At 43.2% G+C, this 19,796-nt stretch overlaps 8 protein-coding genes across 8 annotated transcripts; 3 read left to right on the top strand and 5 right to left on the bottom strand.

The window, feature by feature from the left end:
• Positions 1–1,658: 1,658 nt before the first annotated feature.
• EAF02_002056 (uncharacterized protein) lies at positions 1,659–2,612 on the top strand (the record flags this gene model as incomplete). The annotated part of the gene is made up of 1 exon (XM_038898104.1): positions 1,659–2,612. One exon carries the CDS (start codon positions 1,659–1,661, stop codon positions 2,610–2,612), a length of 954 nt encoding a protein of 317 aa, XP_038761796.1.
• An 851-nt stretch (positions 2,613–3,463) lies between these two features.
• Positions 3,464–5,107, bottom strand: EAF02_002055 (uncharacterized protein; the record flags this gene model as incomplete). The annotated part of the gene is made up of 1 exon (XM_038898103.1): positions 3,464–5,107. The coding sequence occupies one exon, from the start codon at positions 5,105–5,107 to the stop codon at positions 3,464–3,466; it is 1,644 nt and encodes a 547-aa protein (XP_038761795.1).
• Positions 5,108–6,627: 1,520 nt separating this feature from the next.
• EAF02_002054 (uncharacterized protein) lies at positions 6,628–7,212 on the bottom strand (the record flags this gene model as incomplete). Its single annotated transcript, XM_038898102.1, has 2 exons — positions 6,628–6,758; positions 6,807–7,212. 2 exons carry the CDS (start codon positions 7,210–7,212, stop codon positions 6,628–6,630), a joined length of 537 nt encoding a protein of 178 aa, XP_038761794.1.
• Positions 7,213–8,404: 1,192 nt separating this feature from the next.
• On the top strand, positions 8,405–9,752 carry EAF02_002053 (uncharacterized protein; the record flags this gene model as incomplete). Its single annotated transcript, XM_038898101.1, has 5 exons — positions 8,405–8,575; positions 8,631–8,735; positions 8,789–9,013; positions 9,074–9,216; positions 9,269–9,752. 5 exons carry the CDS (start codon positions 8,405–8,407, stop codon positions 9,750–9,752), a joined length of 1,128 nt encoding a protein of 375 aa, XP_038761793.1.
• Positions 9,753–10,151: 399 nt separating this feature from the next.
• On the top strand, positions 10,152–12,134 carry EAF02_002052 (uncharacterized protein; the record flags this gene model as incomplete). The annotated part of the gene is made up of 6 exons (XM_038898100.1): positions 10,152–10,292; positions 10,376–11,027; positions 11,083–11,102; positions 11,176–11,505; positions 11,593–11,851; positions 11,905–12,134. The coding sequence occupies 6 exons, from the start codon at positions 10,152–10,154 to the stop codon at positions 12,132–12,134; spliced, it is 1,632 nt and encodes a 543-aa protein (XP_038761792.1).
• Positions 12,135–12,540: 406 nt separating this feature from the next.
• On the bottom strand, positions 12,541–14,850 carry EAF02_002051 (uncharacterized protein). Its single transcript, XM_038898099.1, has 3 exons — positions 14,616–14,850; positions 14,384–14,555; positions 12,541–14,333 (listed from the first exon to the last, which is right to left on the bottom strand). Exons 1-3 carry the CDS (start codon positions 14,672–14,674, stop codon positions 12,732–12,734), a joined length of 1,833 nt encoding a protein of 610 aa, XP_038761791.1. The 5' UTR covers positions 14,675–14,850; the 3' UTR covers positions 12,541–12,731.
• A 1,362-nt stretch (positions 14,851–16,212) lies between these two features.
• On the bottom strand, positions 16,213–17,451 carry EAF02_002050 (uncharacterized protein; the record flags this gene model as incomplete). The annotated part of the gene is made up of 1 exon (XM_038898098.1): positions 16,213–17,451. The coding sequence occupies one exon, from the start codon at positions 17,449–17,451 to the stop codon at positions 16,213–16,215; it is 1,239 nt and encodes a 412-aa protein (XP_038761790.1).
• Positions 17,452–17,999: 548 nt separating this feature from the next.
• Positions 18,000–18,894, bottom strand: EAF02_002049 (uncharacterized protein; the record flags this gene model as incomplete). Its single annotated transcript, XM_038898097.1, has 2 exons — positions 18,000–18,428; positions 18,502–18,894. The coding sequence occupies 2 exons, from the start codon at positions 18,892–18,894 to the stop codon at positions 18,000–18,002; spliced, it is 822 nt and encodes a 273-aa protein (XP_038761789.1).
• Between the last annotated feature and the right edge of the window lie 902 nt (positions 18,895–19,796).

The following is a 19,796-nucleotide window of genomic DNA, read 5'->3' as shown; positions in this document are numbered from 1 at the left end:
CCGCGAGAACCTGGTTTCCAAAAGTTCTATATCTGAGCCATCAGTCTGGAATGAACAACTTGTGAAAGTTCAAACAACCTTTTATCCAGCACGAGGTCACCGCAGTGAGCTCCCATTTGTGGGAAAAGTTATGAATCCATCTCAATTAATCCAGAAGGATGATCTGGGAATATCCGAGAAGTCAACAGGTATCAGGAGAAGTAGATGATGTGAAAGAAAAGTCGAAGGTAGAAGGGCCAGGAGATACGCATTCACTATAAAAAGAACGCGAGGAGTTGATCCACTATATCCATTAAGATGGACTTAAGGAGGTACTAGAGACCGGCCGATTTGTGTTTCCTTTCGGGAGTTTTTGAATTGATTCTTCTTGGAAGTTTAATCTAATGGGGGGAAGGGGAAGGTTAAGATACCAGAAACTCCAAATGTGTAGAAAAACACAAACCATGAGGAGATGGCCGGCTTTCTTGTTTGCTGTTATACACGGGGGATATACACATCGGTGATGAGAAGATAAGAATGTTATATGCGTGAATGAGGTGGGATTACGTATGAAATCTGCCTAGGCAGGTAGCAATAAGTATGTAATGAACATGAAAGCCACTCGAGCTTTTGTATGCATTACCTTGTAAAAATACACCCAGCGCACTATCAAGAAACCATTTTTCCTATCCTTGATGATCTTTTCACATCGCAAATATACAGACCTTCACATTATCTATCTCCCATTCTATCTAATTCCACACTGATTGATAGATTCCACATCTCACACAAATCATCATCTGATCCGTCGGCCGGGACGAATTCTTCTGCGTAGATGATGTTCCCATTACCTGCGCCATAGAGAATACGTTGCTCTAACAGAACTTCGTCTTCGTTCTCCGCTTTCCATCTTCATTCGCAACTCGGATTGATACAGAAAAACCATCCATGACCGTCGATATATGTTTGCGAATTATCCTTAACCTTACTGAGAAAATAGTAAAGCCCACCATGAAACGTCAGTTGAGCTTCTTCCAGTACAGTCCTCGATTGATGGCTAGGAGAAATACGATATCTCCGATAAGACTTCGAAGCAAAATCTCAGTCTTGTTAAGCATCAACTACCAAGACTGGATCTTAAAGTTTCTTGCAGATTTTTTAGTCAAAGATTATCCATCTCGGGACCGAGGCTCACGTGATCTCTAGAGTAGAACCCCTCCTTTCACTTCCAAAGGAAAACCTAAATTCTTTCCCAAGCTTCATTTCGTGACCAATTCTTGGTTTTGGAGCAGTTTTCGATATGTTTCTGTCCAATGGTCTTCTCAAGATACCCAGATTCTCAAGAAAAGTGTGATTGTGGTGGTTTGGATGAATGTGAATATCAAAGAAGATCTTCCCATCAGGCAAATATATTTGCCTGGTCTCTCTACTTATACGTATTCTTGTACAACTTAGATGATTTATCATCTATTGCCTATCCCCGAATCTAAAGCGCCCCATAAAATTCCACAGGAGAGTGTCATGGTGCTTGGAATTAATAATGATCGTTGACTTCACATTAGACATAAATACCTGAGCGAGACTGCGATAATTAACCATTTTATTTCATCAATCCAAACTCCCTCATCATAGAAACATATCCAAAAACTGCAAAAACTTCCAATAAACACACCATCAACATGCTCGCCCTCACAGGAACCACCGGCAAGATAGGCAAAGCAGTTCTCAACGCCATCCTCTCTCGCTCCCTCTTCCCTCCCTCCGAGCTCATCATCTGCACCTCTTCAGACCCCTCCGACGCCAAATTCGACACTTTCAAATCCCAAGGTATCCAAGTACGAAAATCAGACTACAATGATCCATCCACCATGAAGAGCGCTTTCGCCGGTGCCGACAAACTCCTCTTAATATCCACTCCTCAAAATGATCTTGACTTCAACAATGCTCCTCACGGCCAAGGACGCGAAAAACACCATTTTGCAGCTATAGATGCGGCGAGAGAAGCTGGTGTGAAACATATCGTTTATGCATCGTTAGCGTTCGGATTAGAGAGTAAGACGGGCGTTGTGCGTGCGCATTTGAGAACTGAAGCATATCTCAAGACTTTAACCGATATCAAGTGGACGATTGTGCGAGAGGGACTTTACCAGGAATCCTGGCCCCTGTATGCGGGTTTCTACGACACGGTTGCGGATCCCAGGGAGGAATTGGTGGTTGCCGGAGATGGACCATTGAGCATGATTAGTTTGGAGGATTTGGGAATTGCGAATGCGTTGGTGCTGGCTGATAAGTCGGGGATGTATGAAGGACAATTCTTTTACTTGAGTCCGAGGAAAACAGTGTCTATGACTGAGGTTTTGAAGATGGTATCGCAGATTAAAGGGAAAGAAATTAAATTGAAGATTGTGTCTGATCAGGAATATATCGATTATTATGCGGAGAAGGGATTTCCAAGAGCGATGTTGGAGTGGTGGGCTAGCAGTTATACTGCGCTTAGTGAAGGAGAGTGTGAGATAACGGATGGAAAGTCGGATGAGTTGTTAGCGAGTGTGGGTGTGAAGCCTAAGGGGATGGAAGAGACGGTTAGGGAGATGATGGCGGGAGGATTGAGAGGTCATGATAAGTTGACTTAAGGGAGAGAAAAGATCTTTTCACTTGCTTCTGATACCTAGGTGGTGTATCCTAATATAAAAGTCTATGTAGTAAGGTTAACCTTTGTTTCTGAAAATCTGCATTTTCAAAATGCTAGGCAGTGTTGTCACATGGATGGTGATATGCAGTGAGGTAGAACTGATCATGCGAAGAACTATTGGAAATGTCAATATACACTGTCTTGCGGATACTTTCAATGGTTTCATGAATCATGATTATCACTCAATCTCAACGTTAGAAAATCCATCTAGCTCAGGTAGGTTCCATTATATAATTATTATGGTGTACGTTCCGACCTAATAATAGAATATAGGAAAGAAAGGAAGCCGCTGGGAGTTTTTGTATGGGGATCTATGGAGTATGGTTAAGTTAGCATTTGGACTGGGAGAGTGTGGTGAACAGCAGAATGGCATACGCATTGAATGACGAGCCATGATCCAATCTATTAGAGTAGCAAAACCTCATCACGTGTATTCCACAAGTGCCAAACAGTCATGTCAGAACTTATTGTTGCAATGGAATGAATGCAAGCTCTATTTACAATGTATATCCCCATTTATCCCATGTAAGTGCAACCAATGCATCTAATTACAGTGTATGTCCCCGTGTATCTCGTTTCTCTTATGCCCTGTTTCCCAGTACATCATCTCAATGAAAAGATCCGTAATCAGTAAAAGCAAATGGGTATCTTAGTAAAAACGCCAAATATGCCACGCTCATGTCAGCTCCAAATTGCTAGCAAACAGCTAGAAAATAACTTCAAGTATGCAAATGCTTCCTTCCTTGTACGTGCCGTGAATAGATGCCCCTTTAATCCAATGAAAAAAATTGTTCAGTCTGTTTGCTCGCTGACGCGGGATTCAGACTCTACTTCGACTTCAATATCAGTATCGTCTTCTCCCTTGTCTTCTTCAACCTCTGCCTCCTCGCCACTGTCTTCAGAATTTCTCTTTCTCTTCTTAGAACCCTTCTCGACCTTCTTTGCAACTTTCTTGATAACCGCCTTCTTGCCAGCTCTGAAGCCTGGTTGCTTCTTGTCTCCAGTTCTATTGACCAAGTGCTCAATTGGACACACAGTGCTTTCCCAATCCACGGAACCCTCGGTTGTCGCAGCTCTACAGCGACCACATGTCTTTCCATGTCGGAGGAACAATTGATGGAGGGAATATTTCAAGTGATCGGGAATTCGAACTTCGCAGTGGCTGAAGGTTTGATCACGGCTTGCTTTCTCTGGAACCCAACCAAGCCACATACAATGGCGCCAGACATGCGTGTCAACAGCAAAGCTGGGTCTTCCCAAGCAGAACAAAGCAACGCATGCTGCAGTCTTGACCCCGATACCTGGCAAGTCCATCAATACGCGCATGGCAGCTGGCTTATCTAATGAGTGGACATAGTCAAGTGAGAGCATGTTCTCTCGCAAGCTCTTGATTTCGGCTTCCTTTTGCTCCTTAGTCTCCAGAACCTTTCCGACAAATAGAACTGGATCATCAGTATGAACCTCCTTCAGTAGAGTCTCTAGAAGCTTGGTGTTTTTATCGAAAACCACTTGTAGAATTGCCTTGATATAGCCTGCCTTAACCTTAGCAAGACCGCCTGATCTGATAGCCCCCTCAACATCTTCCCTCGATGAAGCATGTACGGCTTCCCATGAAACGCTGCCTGCGCCCTTGCCAGAGGTTCTCAATCCATACTCCGCCTTCAGACCTGCCATTGATTTGTTGGCGTTGCCAGCGGTGGTCGCAGCGCTAAGAAGAGTTCTCATGGTCGCGTCGAGAACATCCGGAACCTCTCCGCATCCAGTTACAGTCTCGGAGGGAGCTGGAACTGTATCTGGTGGCTTAACTTCACCATGCAGAGCAGTCAACAAGCTGTTGACCGTCTCGGCCTCTTGAGCAGTGGGCGAGACGTGATCGGGGAAAGGTGTTTCACCAAAGACGATACCGTAGTTCTTATTCTTTGCCTTGACAAGCTTAGCTGGGGAACCGTCAACCTCCGTGGATACATCAACAACCTTCTTCTTGCGTGGCGATCTCTTCTTTTTGGATTCTTCTTCCTTGATATCCTCAAGAAGATTGGAAATGAGTGAATCGCCAAGATTAAGTGGCTTCTCCTCATCTTCATCTTTGATAGAAGTTTTAACAGTATTCTTGGTAACTCTGGCTCGAGCGGCTCTCTTAGGAGTGGTGGGAGTCACTTCCGTGCCAGTATTGCCGAAATCGTCCTCAAGGAGATCACCCTTTTGTCCCATTCCATGAGGGAGGACATCCCAACCACCTGTCATTGATTCCATCGCTGACTTTGCCTTCTTTTTTGGTGGAGCACGCTTTCGGGACTTAGTTGGCGAACCGGTGGCGACATTTTCGAGGATTTGTTTATCGTCGGCGGGTGTAGTTGGTGGAGATGAAAGAGTTGCTGCTGCAGAGTTCAGAGCAGCAGCAGCTGCCGCAGCCTTGGTGGCGGCTCGAGTGGGCATCGTGAAATTGCAAATCTTGAAACCTGACCTTAACTGAATTGAATGTTAATTTGGAGGATAGGATAATCAAAAGCAGCTCAAGGAAGAGACTGAATGATAGAGATAGAGAGATTCAAGGCAGAAATGATAGACCAATTTTAAGAAAGGGTGGAGATGAATTGTGGTTGTGAGGTGGAAGAAAACAAGATGTAAAGAGTGAGTAGGAGAACGAAAGATGAGATATCAATATACCTTTGACAATGAAGCTATACTCTCTATGATGACAATATCGACGCCACTGACACTTTCACTAATCCAAAACGAGTAGTTGTTTGATGGACTTTGACTGTAGAGAGGCTCGAGCGTTAGTCACACCAAGGTATTTTTCTGATCTCTTCCCACTTGGGGAAACTTCGGGATAACTTGTGAAAATGTATCAGAAGAAAGATGGTTGAGAAGTGACTTTGAAAGCTTTTGGTCAATATTATCAAAACCTCAAGAGAAAGAGAGAAAATCTTCAATTCACTTCAATTGAAAGTCTCATTATAAACATTTTGGATGAAATGGAGCCATAAAAGGTTATTCACTCTTTTTTCTTGATTAGAAAGAGAAATGGAAATGGTTTATCTCCTGGTCAGTCCTGTCATTCACCTTAATGCATCAGTTTATTGGAATACAGCTGGCGAACAGACAAAAAAGAAGTGACAGAAATTCTGGGAATTGTTTGCCATTTAAAAACCTGGAGAGGAAGCTGTGAAAACCATGGAATGGTTAGTTACCTGACTAACACCTATTGAGTACTCACTTGTCTTCATCTATGCAGTTGATTGATCAACTAGATGCCAATTCTCAATGCTCAGTTCTGGGAAATTGAAAACACTCTCTGGAATCATTCATGATCAGACATGTATGTCAAACATATAGAGGTTGATATGAGATATACAAATGTTGGAGGATGATGGAGCTTGGAAGATCAGATACATCTACCTGGCGCCCAATTCTTATATAGAACGATCGGTTTGGAAGAGACATGATATACACGGAGTATATGATCTCAAGTTTATTGTTGCGGTCAATCCATGAGATTCCGCAGAGTAAATTTTCCCGCTTGATAACAGCGACATTCACACGGTTCTCTCCCCTTCACCTCAGGGTGGCACGAGCTTCCAACCATTATCATCGAAGCCGCTCACTTAACTATCTGAACACCTAGTAAATCTCAACTGGAGATGCAATGCTTCAGAAGTGATGCTCGGGATATGCGGTGAGGAAGGATTTACTCCGCATTCGATGCAAGTTTAAGGAGAATAGTCAAGTGTGTTTCGAACGTCAGTTACTGGTAAACGATTGATTTCGATTATTATTCCACTACTTGCTTTGTGTTATACCTCATTTCTATCACCAGGAAGCCTCCTCATGAGCCAGAAAGTAAAAGGGCCTACTTTCTCATCCATCTCTTTCCATTTTTTATCCAGAGTATTGGTCTGTGGATGATTGATGTTCTCTTCGATACAGACAAAACCGTTCACATCATATAGAGGTCATCCGTACGGTGTTGCATCTAGAAGAAACTCATACCCCAACTCATCCGCTTTTTTCATACCCCAGTTCATAAACTTTTGGCCAACACCTTTGCGTCGGTAGTCTGGATGGGTAAAGACGATATGAAGATCTTGTACTTCGGTCAGTTCCAAGCAGTACACTCGACTATTTTACTTACAAATATGTGGTTTCTGCGCAACTTTATACCGAGGTCTAGAATGTGTTTGCAGTGCCTGCTCGGCATACTCGCGGGAGCTATCGTTCGGAAACCAAGTCACATTAGAAGGGGGTGGGTTTTCAAATGGGTTTTCATTGTAGATTTTCCAGAGAGCCCCTCCTGAAATTCTACCATTTTCGGTAACAACGACTTTTTGCCAGTAACTCGATGGATCGTGCGTGTGCCATAGCTGTAGCCGATTTGCTGCTTCATCAATTGCATCTTCGCGGGCATTGTCACCCGTTCCTTGGATGGGGAACCAAAGATGAAAGAATTTTTGCAGAGGGCGTTCATAGGATTCAAACAGGCACCGTGTAAGCGCAGCAAAATCAACCTCGGAATCTATGGGTTGAAGCTGAAGAGTCATTTCGAGACTTCAAGTACTGACATGTAGTCATATCGTTGGGATGGGCAGAACTGAGGTTATTTGGAGCGTTCTGGACAGGTGAGAAACTAGGCGAGAACCACACGTGCCGGCTATTCCCAGTATAAGATTGGATAGGCATTGCTCGAAGTACCGTGCAAAGTCGTGTTTCACTGGTGTCAAATCTTGTTAAATCTTAAGAAGATACGGGAACTAGGGTCTGGAACAAAGCCCGCATAATTTAGAGTGGACCAGTAAGCACTAAGCCAGGCCGTTCCAGACTACCGGTATTGATCCCGTACCAATGATTCGTCCAGACTAGACATTCCCTGACGGGGCTTGGGCATAGACGGTAATAAGACTCTGAGCCAAGTTTAGTGCGGGGCTTAGGTATTTGTCAACGTTACATTAATATATGCAACTGGTATGAAAAGGTTAGTTCTTATCAGGCAGAGAAGTCGTACCCTTCTTTTACCGAAATACATTCATGGTTCGAGAAAGGCTCCTTTGCTCCGTAATCTTCTTCGAGCTGCCGTATGGGGAACCAGCGCCAGGATCGTGTGGCAAGCATTCAATTCTAGATTCCAATCACAGTTTACAATGGGTTAAGCTTCCAAGCAAAAGCTGGAAGATCACAAACTACAACTCGTAATAGCGCCGAGCATTTTGCCGTCAAATCTTCTAGGATCGATCTTTTCCATGTTGGAAGTGTTGGAAGATGTTTTGGTAGAAAAGGTATGTGCTATCAAGTTTCAACACAAAATCATGGAATCCAGAAGTAACACAAGGTTTTATGTTAACTGGATCTTTATGGTAGCAATCTAATAGTGACTTTAGCATATCGCAATGAATGTCAGTCAAGATTTGCATTTACCAGTCGCACACATCAACCATGTTCCATGGAAATGAGGCCAAATTTACTAACTGTTAGGAGCGTCATAATAACCTCCCTTTAACATTCGTAACGTTGAAGCTTGAATACCATCGCTGATGGAACAAGTATTGTTATGATTCCCGATCTTCCGTCTGCCTACTTATCTTAAGATGACTGTTAAAAATCAAAGTATACAAGCATGACCGAAGAATACTGTATGGTGTTTTTTCGTTGGCTCTTTAACAAGAGTACTATTCATGTCAAACCATTTTGCGCAGTCTGTTTCCTTCTGTTCTTCACTCTCCCCTTTCGATCTTCAGCATGAACCAAACGCAGGCTCTCATAACGAGTTCCAACAAGACCCCTTTGGTGCAGATATTTGTGTGGATTCCAATTACTGCCTCAGCTCTAGGAGTATGTGTGCATCTGGGTACGAAGTTGGCTGTTTCGGAGAAGTTAGAATGGCAAGATCATTTCATACTGATATCAATGGCAAGCGAAGCAAGTTCCAATAGAATGTGGAAGTGTTCTGACTGTTGACTTGTAGACTTTTTCCATCGGCCAGACAATTGCGGTTGCAATTGAATGTGCAAATGGGTTTGGTAAATTTCTCGAAAGATTGACAGATGGGCAAGTGGAGACGATTTTGAAAGTAATTGATCATGATTCAGAATGATTATACCAAACTAATCGATAGTACCTTAGGCAGAATATTCAGCAAGTATACTTTATATCGCGAGTTTGTTCTTTGCCAAAATGTCTATAGTAATGTTCATTCATGACTTCACACCTATTGCAGCTGAGAGAATAGCAACAAAAGTTCTTGGGATTGTGATATCATTATGGGCTATTACTTCTATTTTAGCTGTTGCCTTTCAGTGCCGGTCTTCGAAAGTATGGGATAGCATATCCGGCGAATGTTTCAATCAAGTCAGTATTTTCTACTTTCTACCTTTGCATTTGAACTCTTGCTGATATTCTTTGACCAAGATAGCTTTCTGGAATTATAGCGCAATCGTTAACATTGTGACCGATGCCAGTATAATCTTGCTTATAACATTCATAGCATTACACATACAGACTACCTGGAGTAGAAAACTCACACTGATATGCATCTTTGGTACTCGTATCTGGTTAGTATAAGTATAAGATCATTTTGAGATTCAATCAACTAAACTATATTAGTGTCATTGCTGCTGTATCCTGTCAGCTATTTTATTTGAATCAAAAGATAGAAGATCCAACCTTTGATCCGTGGCGAACGACAATTTGCAATCAGATCGTGCAGTGCCTTAGCATTATCACAGCATGTGTTCCATACTTGAAGATGTTTCTCAATAGTTTAGAGTCGGGATTGTTACGGTTGGATGACTTGCGTCGACGAGGCGGCAGGGCGACAGAAGATGATCGCGATTTTAATCGCAATGCCTCTGATTCTCGAGGAATCAAAAAATCAAAAACAGCAAAGAAGATTAGCCAGATATTGGGCTTTACGAGTTGGGGCAATTTAGAGAGTCAGAAACTGTCGGAATTTGCGCCGGGCCATTTAGCTACTCAATCAAATGCCGTTTTAGCAGTTGATGAAGGAAATTTATGGGATGGACAGAGCGAATCTAGTCAATCTAGAATCATAACCGAACCTCGTACTTGGAAATTGGATGTAAATTAGTTGGATAGAAGAAAGTCTCACGACATCAGTATCAAATTCAGTACTACAAGAACTGAAATCATTCTCAAGAGCATGAGACTACCGCATAATATAAAACCAACCCCGGACTAGTGCCCCGGGAAAGATTTGTATTTTTGATATGTATCAGGGGTCCAAACCCCAGCTTAGAACAACAAATCGGCTCATGTGCATGTGCAACTCCATGGATAAAAACACATGTAGCATTTTCATTAGACCCCTGAGAGAGCCTGCAACCATCTAATCTCTGCAACCATATCGTTTGGATAAATTACCTCACTTTATACAATTTCTCGTGGAAAAAAAAATGAGAAAGTCTCTTCTAAGATATCTCACACTCTGAGGTTCAGGAGTCAACAAATAAATATCCATATCATCAAAATGATCACACACAAACGCGACGACGAAGTCGAAGCTGTGGAACTCGGTGCCGTTCACAACAAAACTCTAGCACGCCATGATAGCGCCGAAAGTAGAGATCGAGATGAATTGATACGATTGGGAAAAAAGCCAGTTCTGAAGGTTTGTTAATTTTGTACTTTTACAAAAATCGCCTATCAACCCAAATTTCCACAAGATGAATTCCATATTCTAACATTCCTTAGAGAAACTTTGCATTCATGTCCATCCTCGGTTTCAGCTGCACCATTCTGATTACCTGGGAAGGAAGCTTAACCGTATTCATCAGCGGTCTTCAAAATGGCGGACCAGCCGGAATCATCTACGGGTTTATCTTCGTCTGGATTGGTAACCTGTCTGTTTTTTCCACCCTCTCAGAGCTGGTTTCTATGGCTCCAACTTCAGGTGGTCAATATCACTGGGTTTCTATGCTTGCGCCTCGCCGCTGCTCTAAATTTCTGAGCTACATCACAGGCTGGTTGACCGTTACTGGCTGGCAAGGTCTTGTTGCTTCGGGGGGATATCTCACCGGGACGATTATTCAAGGATTGATTGTGTTGACTGTGCCTTCATATGCGGCATCTGAAACTTCATGGCAAGGCACGTTGTTGTATTGGGCGGCGATATTTTTTGCGGTCTTTATCAATACGGTGGTTAGTAGTTTGTTACCGAAGTTCGAAGGTTTAATCCTGGTTCTGCATATTCTAGGCTTTTTTAGTATCTTGATTCCCTTGGTTGTACTAGCACCGCATGATTCGGCAAAGGATGTGTTTACTGGGTGGCTGAATGAAGGAAATTGGTCAAGTCAGGGACTTTCATTCTTCGTCGGGCTGATTGGAAATGTCTTTGCGTTTCTTGGTAAGCTTTTCGACATCTTTGGGGGTAGTTGTATGATGTGTTAACACTGTCTTAGGTGCAGATGGAGCATTCCACGTAAGTCTTCTGTTAAACGAGGCGTTGAATGATACCTGCCGAGATTTCTAAGGGAGACTAACAAGCAACGCAGATGTCAGAAGAAATCCGCAATCCATCTCTAGTAGTACCCAGATCCATCATCCTGAGCGTAATACTGAACGGAAGTATGGGATTTGCAATGATAATAGCGATTCTATTTTGTCTCGGAGACATTGATGCTGCGTTATCAACAGATACTGGATACCCGTTTATCGAGATTTTCTTCCAAGCGACTAGATCTGTAAGTGGGTCGGCAACTATGGCATCGCTAGTTGCCATATTAGGTTTGTGCGCTACTGTTGGTAGCCTCGCTTCGACATCCCGTATGCTTTGGTCGTTTGCTAGAGATCACGGTGTGCCTGGTTGGAGAACCATTTCAAAGGTGGGTGTGCAACAGTGTTCTTGATCCTACGAATTTTTTCTTGGCCTATTGAATTTGGCACTAACACGGCTGCGCATCTTGATCTAGGTTGATAGTCGCACTACGATTCCGCTGTGGTCTATTGCTATCACATGCGTTGTCTCATGCTTACTCGCATTGATCAATATTGGGTCCGCGACCGTCTTCAACGATGTTGTATCTTTATCTGTAGCTGGTCTCTATAGCTCCTACTTGATCTGCGCTATTCTCTTACTATATCGTCGACTCACCGGAGGGTTTCAAAAACTCACAGATATCTCTGATGGACCCGCTTTGGTAAACACTACAGGTGCTCAACTGGTTTGGGGTAAGATATATCTTCTTTCAGTGTTGCAACACTAACTCGAGCCGAATTAATAGGACCATGGCATGTTCCCGGAGTATTCGGTATTATCAACAACACTTTTGCTATTCTTTACTTGACTATTATTCTGTTCTTCAGCTTTTGGCCCTCTGCTTTACCGGTGACTGCAGCGAACATGAACTACAGCTCTCTGGTTACTGGCGCTGTAATGATATTTAGTATAATATACTATATTGTACTGGGGAGACATGAATGGAATGGACCAGTTGTCGAGATTCATTTGTGATATTTCAAAAGCAATGGGATTTGCTCAACTGAGTAATTGTCACATACTAAGCTCAACAGTTGGAGAGGAGGCTGGCATCGACATGAATGGATTGAGACCGAAAACATATATTGAAGGTGTATATCGTTGAAAATTCATGAAATGCAGTTTGGTGCTATGAGGTATGCGGGGCTTCGAGCGAGTTCCTAAATGGATGTTGAGTTTGCGCGAAATCGGCGTAGTCTCATCCATTGATCTAACGGACTTTGGTTCTTACATGGGTCGGCCATGCACTGGTAGTTACCGCTTGGTAAAAAAGGACTTTGCATAGAATGAAGCGTGTTAAATTGTTAGAATTCCAGTTTTGGGAAAGTATTTTGGAAAAAATTTACATTTGTCTTGTTGATTAGTTTGTTTAAGTTCTTCTATTTCGTCTTTCTCCTGTGACCCTCAAAGAAGAGCCTTTGCGGAAATCGTTCTTTCAAATGTAAATGATAGATATTCGCATAAAGGTATCTTGAATATGATATTATCTCAGAAACTTGCCACCCTGGAAAAAGACCTCCACCTATGCCGATAGCCAGCCCTTCATTCCATCTATTACTACTCTATCTCCAATTAATTCATCCCCAACATGACTTTAATTCCCCTCCATTTACCCTTCACCCCAGCTCCATACCCAATATCCACCACCGCCTTCGTAAATGCGAAGCCTTTTGTAGTGTCCGGAATCGGGTATTGAAGTGGGGGAGGAATAGCAGTACAAGCAGGAGACCATGGCCAACGATCCTCACAGACAGCTTTGATATTACAAAGTCCCCTCAAGCCCTCCTCACCTGCGAACCTTCCATAACCACTGCCTGCCACGCCGCCAAATGGTAACTGAACTGCATAGTATGCACCAAAATCATTTATAGCTACCATACCGGCTTTGATGTTCTTGACTATGGCGTTGAGTTCCCAGTCTTTGGATCCAAAGACTGATGCACCGAGTCCGAAATCGGGTTGGTTTGCAATATTGCAAGCATCTTCGGGGTTCTTGGCTCTCATAACGACGCAAATAGGTCCGAAACACTCTTCGTTAGCAATAGCCATTTCAGGGGTGACATCGACGAGTAGAGTAGGACTAAAGTAATGTCCAGAGCGATGGACTGGATGGTTGTAACGTTTACCGCCAACCAATAGACGAGCTCCATCCGAGACAGCTCCTGCGATCAATTTCTCGAGTCGGTCAAATGAAGCATCAGAAATGACTGCTCCGACATCAACTGGCGATTCTGCCGTAGAGTCGAGAGCAGAGCCGACACGAAGAGCTCGAATCCGTGGCTCGAGTGTTGCGACTATTTTGTCGTAAACGTCTGGAAGACCAATAATTCGTTCGATACCAATACAGTTTTGTCCAGCGGCTTGAAATGTACCACGAAGGAGGATTTCGGTGATACGTGGAAGGTCTTTGACGGCGGAATTCATGACAACCACCGCATCCTTCCCTCCAAGCTCGGCGACGACTGGAATCAAAGGCTTAGATGCTGCCGCAGCTACCAATTTGGCGACTGGTCGACTACCGATGAATGTAATATGAGAGATCTTAGGATGAGACGAAAGATGATTTGCGGTATCTGGCCAACATGTAACAACTTGAATCAGATTGGAATCATGACCACATGCATATAATGCTCCTCTTGCAATAAGAGAAAAATGCTGTGCACTCCACGCTGTATTTTCGGATGCTTTCACCACGATTCCATTTCCAGAGAAAATTGCGGAGATTATTGGGCCAAGCAAATTGTGAAGAGGATAGTTCCAAGAGACTAGAGCAGCGACAACTCCCAAGGGTTCGTATTGGACCGTATTCTTCTTATACATCATGAGCAAGTTCGTAGGTCTTCGAGAAGGACTCAATGCCTTTTCACCATGTTCCAGAGTCCAGTTAAGCTTCTCGACAGTCACTAAGATTTCTCCTAATGCGGCATCAATCATGGTTTTGCCTGAATCCAAACATGCGACCTTGCAAAGCTCATCCTGGTGATCCAATATGTATGCCATCATAGAGCGTAGTACCTGTCGCCTCTGAGTAAATGTAGTTCGCGCCCATTTCTTCTGTGCGACATGTGCCTTCTCAATTGCTTTATCAATATCTTCGGGCGTTGAAGGGGTAACATATCCTAGGAATTGACCAGTCGCTGGAGCATAACATTGAATATTTGAGGATTCGGCGGCCTATATATCATCAGCATCGTTGCCCCTGTGCCTATTTTGTTTCCACCAACCTTGATGCTCGGATTTTGCAAAATCTTCTTTTCCTCTGGTGCCTTGAGCTCAGCAATAGAATACCGTAGAATTGGCTCCGCATTATACCATTCAATAAAACGAATTGTTCCATAGAGAAAACATCCAACAACTGCTGTAGCCCCAGCGGCTAATGTGAACATGAGCTTCTCACTATAGAGACACATCTAGATTAGCAATAGTTCCCAAGATTCCTGCGCCAACTCAACTTACACATCCGAATGCTTCCAGCCCGCAAAGGGTCCATCTGGAAGGGGGTGGTCTCTTTCCATTTCGTCGATTGCACCTTAGCAATACTGGTAGATATTGGTATTGGGATATGCTGGCCGATTGGGGGGCCTATTTTCAAAGGAGGGTATCCAGCACAATCCCCATTTACGAGAACACAGAAATTAGTTCATACAACTGGATGATCAATCAATTCTTTCAAAACATGCTCTCAAAGAACAACAACTGTCTGAGAAAAGGAATAAGCAGCATCGCAATGATGGCCCAAACAAATTTCTGGGGAGAGCTTAATCCCTGCTAGTTTCATCACGGAACTTTCCGCACAAGACCCCGAAAGATGACAACGTTGAACTAACGTAAATCAATTCAGCCTATATGCAATACACGGACCGAAGAGCCTCGTGTTACTGAATCGGGTAGTCCTTTGAAGTACCATGCCGTAGTAGATGTTAGGAAGGATGACTCTCCCAAGATCATGGGATTGAGTTAAGATTACAGATGTTACTGGATTGGATTCCAACCTACAAAGTGCTGGCTGAAGTGTGAGGAGAGAAAGACACGAAGAGCTAGGTCTCACAACGTGAATTATAGTATGAAGCCAAAATCTCATATGAGGGCAAGAAAGATGTGTAGGACAAGTTGTTTACATCTTGTGTTTCATGCCGCGAAAAATGTCCCTTCATCCAAGCATCGCAATTATGGTGACAGATAAAGTATCACAGTGTCCAATCCATCCTACGAAGTATTGTAGGCTGGGTAGCGTTTCTTGATGTATATATACCGGTGTTTATGAACTGATGCTTTGGGATATCTCCTAGAGATATCGATTTCAACCATGAAGATTGTGTTTAAACATTACGCTTACGGGTGAGAAACTACGCATATAAGCGCATTATCCATTAGCATCATGATGACTAGGAAATTCTGAAAAATGGGTGGCATTCCTATACTTCAATAATGAGATACGGAGGGATGAGATAGGAGAATTTCCTCAAACCCACGCCGTCTCCAATTAGTACTTGGACGCCATCTTTAACTTTCAACAACGATAGTGTTTCCTTGGTGGTGAGGGTAAGATTGAAAATATAAAACCGATCGTACTCGTCGCCTCATTGTGTCCCAGACAATGCGATTTGGAATCTTGTCTGGAGAACGAGAGTTAGATGAGAACATAGCTTGTGTCTTCATGTCGCTTCTTTTTTGAAGTGCATTCTAAATGTCAAAAATGTCAAAATTTCAAAATGTCATAATGACTTCAAGATGGAAACGTGTAGTGCATTTGCAAGTAAAACTACTGGATACTGGCTAGAGTTCTCCTCCCTGAACAAAAACGCTTGAGTTGCAGTCACCCTATTGACGTAGTCGACTTGATGTTCCCATCTTCTCACCAATCGCTTAAATTCCTCCCACCAACTCATAGGTATTTCTTGCGTTCGCATTGATACAGGTGTAACTGCCGCCCATTCTATCGCTGCTTTGAATTACAATACTCAAATATCTTCCCACTCTTTTCACACTCCTTACGAGGTTTAAATTTGCTATCGAGTTCGAATCCACAACACTAGCAACACTAGTCCACATCCTACATATTTTCGGCCTTGTTCTTACAAGTGAACCGGTGTAACGCCCATCCTCTCTGTCTGTGCTCTTCACTACAATACCTGGTCATTTCATCCCCCTCTCCACAACATCTAATGAATTTTGCTCCTCCGATTCCACAATAGTCGCACCATAGAAAATTTGGATTTTGGTCATTCGCTATCCATCTATGAAAGGCTCTTAGTGAATGATTATAAAACCAATTCCAAGTCTCCACAGAATACTTTTCTCGACTCTCTGTCAAACTGGGTAGATGTGTTTCGTCAAATATTTTAAAATCTTCACAAACATTGACGTCCATAAAACTTTGCCACTGCCTACCATTGCCCAGAAAGTAAGGCTCCTCAAATAAACCCTTCTTACCATGTCGCATATGTAGCATATCAACCACAAAGCAATCATCCAAATCGACAAAAACTTTCTCGCCGTTACTCGATGGTCCCGTATTTATCGGTGGAGGGAAGACCAGAACGCTTCCTATGTAACTTTCCCACATCAGTGTTTGGAAGACACCATTTGGCTTTTCATGTTTCCCGTTGAGATTTCGATGTCTCGGACGGTACAACATAAATCTCATTAAGTGTATGCCAGAGGCATCCACCAAAACTGGTTGTTCATCGCTGATTTGAATTTTCACTTGTTGATCTTTCCCACAAAAACTGAAGAAAAGCTGAAACATAGTCTCACATCCAGGACCCCAATCTGCACTCCGAGACTCATAGAATGCGCGCTCAAGCTGCGCAGAATTTAGCCGTTGTGTTTCAGGAGGTGCTTCAGGGTGTACTCTGCAGGTAGTTTGTCGCCATTTTTGTTGATCTTGTGGGTAAGGACTGTCGTCGTAGCAGAAACATCGCGCTCCCTCTGTATACACTGTGTTAAACTTTTCGATTTTTTCTCTACTTTCCTTTTCTGAGCTATGGTAAAGACTGAAATTCTCATATCGACTATCCGAGGTTACGCGCTCGTAGTTGAGGAGGGTGATCAAAGTTCTTAGGGGAATTGGTCGCGATGCGATAGACATTAGTTCAGGCTTTGATAGGTGCAAGTTCGGGCCTGCTCTGGGAGGGCCCAAAACTGGAGGGGCTGATGTCGCAGGAGTTGATTCTAGAGAGCTTGCCCTTAGAGGGTTTGATCCTAGAGGGCTTGGTCCTAAAATTCTCATGATTTGCAATGTTGGTCCTGCAAGTTTCGAATTGAATTTTTTTGAACTTGTTGGTCCCATGATTATGAATGTCTCGAAATACAAAAGAATATATAAAGTTAATTTTCAAATGATCCAGAAGTTAAATAGAGCGATACACGCGAATGAAGACCAAAAATAACGAACGTGTTGTGGTTAAGAGATGATTGAAAAGGAAGACGGAAGAGTGTAGAAATGTAACCAATGTATAGTTGAGTGAAGAAAGAACGACAAGCAAGAAACATCACCGAACTTGATCGTAAAGGAAGGAGCAAATATCTCCTTCCTGTAATCCAGACTAGCTTCCAGAGCTTTGAAACGCATTTGATGTTCGAAATCAACAATTTTGAGGCAAAAGATATAGTCTTATGGCAGTAAAGAGAACGGTCCATAATCTACTTTCAATTAAAAAATAATCCTAATGTGTATTTCCAAGCGAACCCGTTTTCTACCTGATATTGCCATTCTCGCTTATCAATCTTCACTCACTCCCTCATTAACCAACCACGCAACCTCTCCAACCTGTTCACAACAACTCCCAAGTGCGTGCCCAAAGTACCCGGGAATGATAACAATACCATCATCTTAACCTACACCCTCCCCGTAACCACCGCCTCCCTCCGTCCCCTCCCCGCCCCCACACTAACCTCCACCAAAACCATCGTCTTCCCCCCCAGCACCTCCGTAACCGTCGTGTACGGCACCAACAACCCCTTCGTCACCAAACAATTCAGCACCTCCGACTGCTCCAGCGCTTCACAAGCCTTCTTATCTTCCTCGAAACCACGCTTTCCGTTCCCGTGACGAAGAATCGATGAAGTGAGTGTAGACGACCTTGTGGTAATTGTTTGGAATGTTTGCGGTAGCGCTGAATACACTTGTGAAATGACGGAATCGGTTGCAAATGTATTGATACTCCGAGCAGTAACGGTAACCGTAGCCACAGTATAGTAAATCGTAGAAGCGGGAATAATCACCGTAGTTGTGGGAGTGAGGAATATTTCGCTCCAGCTTGGATCCTGAAGTTATGAATGAGTATTAGGACTTGCAAATTTTCGATAAGCAACGGAAATTGATGATTAATCTACTTACTGCAGTAATCGAAGGCGCGGGAGCTAGGATTTGAGAAGTCACTGCGGCCTGGGTGTTGGTGGGATTGGTGAGATATGTAGCGATGTTGAATCCTTCCTGTCCCAACGGACCTAAATTGCGTGCGGGAAGTTTCGCTCCAGATGCCGTACCGGCATCCATGGGCTCATCGAGTATAATTGTAGGCGATGATTTATCGGAAGGAATAGTAGATAGAGATCTTGGAAAGAAAGGGTTGGAATCTACTGCTGTGGGAGGAGAAATAGTTTGTTCTGCCGCGCCATCATATTCCGAGTCATTTTGAAGACCGACGGTTGTTTGTTGCAATACTAATGCTGTGCAAGAGTAGGTGAGAATGCTTAAGATGGCGAGAGAGTGTGCTAGGGTGATATGCATGGCTAATAGATGGTTATCAAGCTGAGTGTATAATGGAGTGATCAAAGGAGATGGTATATTATAGTACTGATCCGATGAGAAAGATAGCTGTTTGATTTTGAAATCGAGAAGTTAATGCTGAGGGGAAGATATATACATATTTATATCACGAATATCACACCCAGAGAAACCATAATTACATAACCATTCCAGATGCAAACCAAAACCCAAAACCCACCGCAGCGCAGCGCCATCGACGAAAAGTACGCAGTCTCCAACCAAGCCATTTCTCACTCAGACTATTCATAGATCTCCACCATACCATCCCCAGACACAAGAAGCCCCACATCTTAAACCCAATATCTCCCATCCCAGCAAACCAACTCTCATAGCCTTCCGCATTAACAGTGTGTTTAGAGAACCATTGAGAGACGTTACAAAAATAACATACAAACAGCTTTCACACGCGCCTCCAACATACATTTACCATTATCCCAAACTCGCAAAATTATCGAACGGCCCCCCCCCAGATACATCCGAAATGAAAGAGGCGGAGTAGTTACGTATTAACATGCGAGATTTGAGACACGATATATTTGCAACTGTTGGTTGTGCAAACCTTGTCTACGAACTAAATTGTTGGCACCAGCTACCTAGTACCTGCCCAGAACCTAAGCGAGCACTCACAATTAACTACCTAGGTACCTATGCCCTCATTCCGACATAGTAACAGGGAAAAAGTGAAGGCGGTGTCTTTGAATGGTATACGGTGATGAGGATGAACACAAGATAATACATAATCATCACGTTCGAAGCGGATCGTATGAATAGATGGAAACATGACATGATCTATTCATCTGTAATGCTCAGACGTAAGAACAAAACAAGGAAACTGTGAATGGAAAGCAAGAAGAGTACTGGCG

Source organism: Botrytis sinoallii (genome assembly GCF_014898435.1).
Source record: "Botrytis sinoallii strain Bc 23 chromosome Unknown BSIN_003, whole genome shotgun sequence".
Classification (NCBI taxonomy): Eukaryota; Fungi; Ascomycota; class Leotiomycetes; order Helotiales; family Sclerotiniaceae; genus Botrytis; species Botrytis sinoallii.
This window is presented reverse-complemented; position numbering and strand designations above follow the sequence as displayed.

Excerpts from the sequence above, each read along its gene's own strand:
- EAF02_002051 (XM_038898099.1), bottom strand. The coding sequence starts at position 14,674 with ATGGAAAGAGACCACCCCCTTCCAGATGGACCCTTTGCGGGCTGGAAG. Across the intron at positions 14,556-14,615 it reads GGCTGGAAGCATTCGGATGT|TGAGAAGCTCATGTTCACAT; the intron begins GTAAGTTGAGTT and ends GTGTCTCTATAG. Across the intron at positions 14,334-14,383 it reads TGCAAAATCCGAGCATCAAG|GCCGCCGAATCCTCAAATAT; the intron begins GTTGGTGGAAAC and ends GATGATATATAG.